We start from the raw sequence: 6,867 nt of genomic DNA, 5'->3' as shown, positions 1-6,867 counted from the left end.
ACAACTAACAATAATAAATAGATTATTTATATAATCATTTAATAAAGGATTATATGGATTTATTAAAATTTATATGATCATTAATAATAACGAAACAAATAAAACTATTCACTTGATTGACTTAACATTCCAACAAATTTTTATATGTATGTCTGCATTTTTTTCTATTATAGGTTATCAGATGCATCCTGGGCAAATACCTTTTTTCCAATAGAAATATTTGTAAGACAAACGATTTTTTAAAAACTGTGCTAAATGATTGCATTTGATATTAAAAGAATTTTAAAATAGTACTTGAAGTTAACTTATAGAAGGAAAAGTATCAAAAGTAAGTTGTCAAATGCTTTTCCATTATTATTAATTAAATTACATTTTGTAATCACTGATATACAATATAGGAAAATTTGTATAACTTATCACAATTAACTTTAATCTTTATTCTCAAGAATTTCATCGTTATCTTTAAATTTTGTTTCAGGTAAATCAATTACCTCTTTAGTTTTTAAGATATTAGATTCATCCGAGATTTCACTTTTGTTATCAATTGATTCTGAAAAATCTTCAATCTTTGTTTTAGCCTTGCTTGTATCAGATTTTATCTCTTCAGAATTTTTTTCATTGTTTTCCAAAATTTGTTCAGTATCTTCACTTTTTTGTTCTTCATCATTATCACCAAATATTATCTCTTCAGGATCTGGTGCCCTTGGCAAAAATTCACAATCGGGGTACATTCTCAAAAATATTTTTCGGGCCTGTAACAATATGATACATTACAGAATATCAGTTAACTACTCATATTATAAAACATTATTGTAGATGTTTTTACAATAAACAAATGAATGCAAAAACATCTTAAAAGAATTATTTGTGTACCTCATCCACAGCATGATCATAATCTAAGTCCAAATCAGGACCACTACATAAAAATATATTATCTGGAATATTCCATTTTGAAAAATCACACTCTGATGTGTCTGGCATATTAAAATATAAAGACCACAAGCAATTTGGACGATCTTGCTTCAACTTGGCGTCATTATTTGTTTGGTTTTCTTCAACATCTATATTTTCTTTTACTTGAACTTCTTCTTTATTTTCATCCGATTTTTCAGTTTTAATTTCATCAAATTTAGGATTCATTTCAAATAATTTTTCAGCTAGTGGTTGCAAATCAGAATAAGCACCCTTTTGTTGTCGACAGGTCATGTGCACAAGGTCTGAAATAATTATAGTAAATAGTAAAGGTATAATTAAAAATTCAGGTTTTTAATATGACAAAGAAAATCTCATGTTTAAGTCCAATAATAAAAATTGTTAATTTATTATAGAGTTGAAATAATTATAAAATTCAGATTGAAAATGAATCCTGATATAGATAAAATATTAGTGTGAATTTTTGAAAGTTTGAATGAACAAATGCAATGGAAATCATGCGTTTAAAACTTACATAGACCATCTGGGCATACATAGGAACTTTTTCCAACTTCCAAAACAACGGTTTCTATAAAGTCTTGTATTGGTGGAATTTTCAGCAATGTCAAGCTTTCATGCTCATCTTCTAACACTGAACAATCTGTTATAAATATACCTCTTGATAAACCTGATTTTGATATTTTTTTATTAAATTCCTCTGGAGCAAAACCAGCCCCCATAACTAAATTTTGGGATTTTAAATTTTGATTGCCGCATGTTATTTCCTTATACTTCATTGCCACTTTTGATTCGTTATTCAGAACACTTTCTTCTGGCTTATCAATATTATCTTCAAGAATAATGTTGCTTACAGGTCGCTTTAAACAATAAGTACCACCAAACACAGCACACAACCGGCAAAAATATTGTGAAATTTCACCATTTCCATACATAGGATATAAGAATGGGGTGTTACCATAATATCCAAGACTAGATAAAAATCTTTTTGTACGCATAATTCCTTCATGACATCCAATTTCAGAATTTCCCATTGCTATTGCGTACAAAACATAATGAATCAGATTATCAGTAAGCTTTTTATGCTTTAAGTAACTTAAAAATGTTTTGTCTGCAAAATCTGAAAAATAGATAGAAAAAATATTGATTAATGAACAAAATTATTCTGAGTTGAGCGCAATTTTTTATGAAATAATGCTAAATACAAACCTTTAAATTCAGTATTCTCATCATCTGGTTTATAAGTAATACAATTATTTAGTAGTTTCATAAGCATTCTCTTCTCAACAACATTGACGTTTTTCGAAGCAAAAACATCAGACCGAGAACAAGGTACTACTGATAATTTAAACTTTTTTTCTAAAGAATTAAAAGATTCACATGGCAATACAGTAAGTACTCTAGTAACTGAACGAAATTCAGCATATCTTGATATATTAGATGTTATCAATAATTGTATTAGATGACCTTTAAAAAATAGCAACTTTGGAGAGAGATCTATATTAAATTTTCGATATTCTTTTAATATTTCGCTTTTCTTCCATTTGTAACTAATTTGATCATCTACATGCCATTTTTGCACAATATTATAAATATCATTGCCATCTTTAAGATGGTATTTGGTATCGTTTTCAACAACACACTTTTTTTCAACAGATTTACTTTGTTTTTCTAAATATGTTTGAAGATTATCTAAATTAAAACTAGCCCAATCGCCACCATAATATTCATTGCCATCTAAATGCAATACCGATTTACCAATCCTACTTGCAGCAGCTGCTATTATTGATTCACAGAGACCTGTTTAAGGAAATATATTTTAAATATAAAACATATAAGGTGATTGCATTAAACACAAAATGTGGCGCTTACCAGTTCCAATAATAATTACATCATATTCGTCTGGCAGTTCTTCCATGTTGAATTATAATAATTGAATAACTTTATTTGAAAATGATTGGCACTTTTTGCAAAACTAATTAAAATTGAAGCTACATAGCACCACTAGATTTTAAACTTTCTGTTCTGTTGACTTACTTTCATATTGACATATAGAGAATTATGTTGACGTATGGTAAAGCTGTCAAATAAAACGCAATAATATATTCTTGAGTTAAATAAAGAACATGGATTACATGAAAGAAGATTAACAACATAAACAAAAAAATATTAAAAAACTAAACAATATTTTTTATTTAAATTTATATTATGACACGTGTTATGTATAACATGAATTTGCTTGCTAAATTAGCTGAAATCAATATTAATATTATTGATAAAATGTTATAATCTTCTTTTATCTACGATTATAATCATAATCACATACATAAAAAAAGATCCTAATCATAGATAAAAGAAGAGTATCCTAATCATATGATTATAATATGTTAATAGGTAATATGTTAATAACTCAAAACAAATATTATTTATTGCTTTTATTTACAAATTGTTTTTATACTATTTATTGAATAAATAGGAAAAATTATTTTCAAATGATATGCTTTATCCATGATAACTCTATAATCCTAGTTTCAAACTTAGTACCTGACGTTGGTACCTTTTACTACTGACAGTTACGAAAAACATCCGTGTGTGGTAGATACTGCCGTCAGCAAAAATAAATAACAATTATAAAATAATACATTAATAAATATTCAGCTGCCACAAATTTAAAAATACAATTAATTCTGAACACGGGAAAAAATTTTATTTCAACCTATTAGAATGTCATTTAAATATTATAATGTAAAAAGGTGAAAAATTTATGAATGACGTGTACCTTTCCCACCTGCGTGAAAGATTTGAATTTTGATTAGGACAGGTAATTTTGGCAAATTACCCTGATTGATATGAGACAATATTATAAACTTTTATTATATAAGTCTTAAATTATATTATGTGAAATTTACAGACGTAAACAAATAAAATGAAAGAGTTGCGCAAACGCCAAAACTATGAAGAGTCTAATATGGAATGCGGTGATCATGTTTTCAAAAATGGAGAAATTAAAAATCATAATAATTTAAAGGGAGATAGAGCAAATATAGCAATATTATTTTTTCTATATTTGTTACAGGGTATACCCTTAGGGCTAGCACATGCAATACCAATGCTTTTACAGAATCATGGTGTTAGTTATAAACAACAGGTATGAAATTAAATGACCTGCATGCATATGAATTAGAAGTATGATCTATATAGTTTTAATTATAAATTAATCATCCACATTTTGCTATTCAGCTATATATTATTCTTTATATTTATACTTCTTTTACAAATATAAAATAAAATAATTTCTCACTGTTATTTTCTTTGCTGTTTAAATATTTCATGCTGTATTTCATGCTTTATAACACCAGTTTATTTTGTTGTATTTTGCACATTTTCAGGCAGAATTTAGTTTAGTTAATTGGCCATTTAGTTTAAAACTATTATGGGCCCCAATAGTTGATTCAATATGGTCTACAAGATTTGGTAGAAGGAAATCATGGATGGTACCTTCTCAATATTTAATAGGGGCTTTTATGCTAATCTTATCTGGAAATGTAAATAATTGGCTTGGCATTGATGGCACCGAACCAAAAATTGCCTTACTGACTGCAGCATTTTTTGTACTTAATTTCTTAGCTGCTACACAAGATATTGCAGTAGATGGATGGGCATTGACAATGTTAAAAAGGTGGACTAATATGAATGTACCTAGAATAAATTGCAATTTTAATATTACTATTAATTTCAATGAGGTGATTTAATATATTTCAGGTGCAATGTTGGTCATGCTTCTACATGTAACAGTGTAGGACAAACAGCAGGATATTTTTTAGGATATGTTGCTTTTATGGCACTAGAATCTAAAGAATTTTGCAATAATTATCTTCGAACAGTTCCAAGTGATGAAGGTTTAGTCACTCTATCAGGTATTTCAATGAAGAAATAAATGTGTCAAATTTTATTTTATATTTGTTTAATTTCTTGAAAGACTAGCATCATTTTGATTCCATAGGTTTCTTATGGTTTTGGGGGATTGTTTTTTTAATTTGCACAACCCTAGTGGCCTTATTTAAACGTGAAAATAATATAAGTACTGAGAAAGAAAAGGGGATCAGTTCTGGTCAGAGTATAAGCACCCAAGATTGCCAACCTGAATATGATATTCGACAAGCTTATTCACTTTTATATGACATTTTAAAATTAAAGCCCATTCGATCATTAGCAGTTATTTTATTAACTGCCAAGGTATTAGAATCAAAATGAATAATAAAACTGCTCTGTTGTGATGACTGCGAGTTTGTTATTCTAGGTTGCATTTTCTGCTTGCGATGCAGTTACTAGTCTAAAATTAGTGGAATCAGGCGTTCCTAAGGAGAAATTAGCTTTATTAGCCTTACCTCTAGTGCCGTTGCAGGTAATAAATTCTTTATTTTATACACATACATGCAGTCAATGTATGTGTGTATATATCACTTTAAATATTAGACTTCAGCTCATATAATTATCTTTTGGACAGCACCCATCATATAATATAATATAAGTTAGGTAAAACTTACATAAGATTGCATTTGCAGATTGTGCTTCCATTAGCAATATCTCGTTATACAACTGGTAACCGGCCTATGAATGTTTATTTAGCTGCTATTAAGCCTAGATTGGTGTTTGGATTGGTAGCTGCTGGTTTAGTGTATATAACACCATTAGTTTTAACATCTGATGGACAAGTTCCATACTATTATTACTGTCTATTATTGATCAGCTATTGTTTCCATCAGGTAAAACATATATTTTATTTAATGTAATAAATATATGTTTTATTCAAATTTAATTCCTTTTTTGCAGGTGACACTATACAGCATGTTTGTAGCAGTGATGGCATTTTTTGCTAGAATTTCAGACCCATCAGTAGGTGGAACTTACATGACCTTACTAAATACATTAACAAATCTCGGAAATAGCTGGCCAGCAACTTTGTCCTTAGCATTGATAGATAGTTTAACTTGGAGAGGTTGTGATATATTACCAGATAATGGTTGTGATAGTGCCACTGATAAACATGTAAGTTGAAATGATATAAATTCATTCTTATAGTTTTATACTTTTATCCATCATAATTGTGGAAATCCTAAAAATATTGAATATTTATTTATGAAGTGATTTAAAACATTATAAAATTCTGCCTACTATGACATTGCACAATTAATGCAATAAGTTATAAATTAATATAACTATAGTTATATATTACCTATAGTTACTTGTATGTGCCAATACCAATACAATTTTTAGACATGTGCAGAAGCTGGTGGAAAGTGTAATGTATTCCTTGATGGTTACTATGTTGAAAGTTTTGCTTGCATAGTATTTGGCTTGTTCTGGCTGAGATGGTGTTCAGGAAAAATAAAACATTTACAAAATCTTGATATCCATGCATGGAAAATAACTAGAAGAAAGTCAGGGAGATCCAGATAACATCAGAATATATTAAAAAATAATTGTAAATATTTATTTTATGTTACCTAATAACTATAAATGAAAAATTAATACCTATGACAGACACGCAAGTCACAAATCAGACAATTACAATAAAGTTTTATCAATCACCAAAACCTTGCATATTTTATAACTGACTTTTTAATCTTAGATATTATTAACATATTATATATTAAGTAATTTGTGAATAGCTAAATACATTTTTATAATGTTTTAAAGTATGTGGCACTGAGTGTTGTACAAGCTTTAATTTGTTGATATGTTTGTATTAAATACAAATTTCCTACAAATCAAAAATTTATTTCCTTCTTGCAAGAATTAGGTAAAATAAAGAAGATTTATGTATAAAACCAATTCAAATTTGTATATGATCCCAAATATATATCTTTTCTGGAAAAACTCACCAATTGTAGAATATTAACCAGAAGTACCGGAAGAACAAAAGCAGTGCAACTC

At 28.1% G+C, this 6,867-nt stretch overlaps 2 protein-coding genes across 2 annotated transcripts; one reads left to right on the top strand and one right to left on the bottom strand.

Moving 5' to 3' along the window:
* Positions 1–428: 428 nt before the first annotated feature.
* LOC113386205 (rab proteins geranylgeranyltransferase component A 2-like) lies at positions 429–2,967 on the bottom strand. The gene is made up of 5 exons (XM_026624001.1): positions 2,803–2,967; positions 2,140–2,730; positions 1,448–2,050; positions 874–1,217; positions 429–752 (listed from the first exon to the last, which is right to left on the bottom strand). The coding sequence occupies exons 1-5, from the start codon at positions 2,846–2,848 to the stop codon at positions 429–431; spliced, it is 1,908 nt and encodes a 635-aa protein (XP_026479786.1). The 5' UTR covers positions 2,849–2,967.
* A 574-nt stretch (positions 2,968–3,541) lies between these two features.
* On the top strand, positions 3,542–6,517 carry LOC113385037 (acetyl-coenzyme A transporter 1-like). Its single transcript, XM_026622839.1, has 9 exons — positions 3,542–3,751; positions 3,842–4,078; positions 4,320–4,609; positions 4,693–4,847; positions 4,934–5,166; positions 5,231–5,335; positions 5,496–5,696; positions 5,764–5,979; positions 6,208–6,517. The coding sequence occupies exons 2-9, from the start codon at positions 3,857–3,859 to the stop codon at positions 6,388–6,390; spliced, it is 1,605 nt and encodes a 534-aa protein (XP_026478624.1). The 5' UTR covers positions 3,542–3,751; positions 3,842–3,856; the 3' UTR covers positions 6,391–6,517.
* Positions 6,518–6,867: the final 350 nt, after the last annotated feature.

Source organism: Ctenocephalides felis, unplaced genomic scaffold, assembly GCF_003426905.1.
Source record: "Ctenocephalides felis isolate EL2017-DRISC unplaced genomic scaffold, ASM342690v1 CF-g0.4_SCAFFOLD_03571, whole genome shotgun sequence".
Lineage (NCBI taxonomy): Eukaryota > Metazoa > Arthropoda > Insecta > Siphonaptera > Pulicidae > Ctenocephalides > Ctenocephalides felis.
This window is presented reverse-complemented; position numbering and strand designations above follow the sequence as displayed.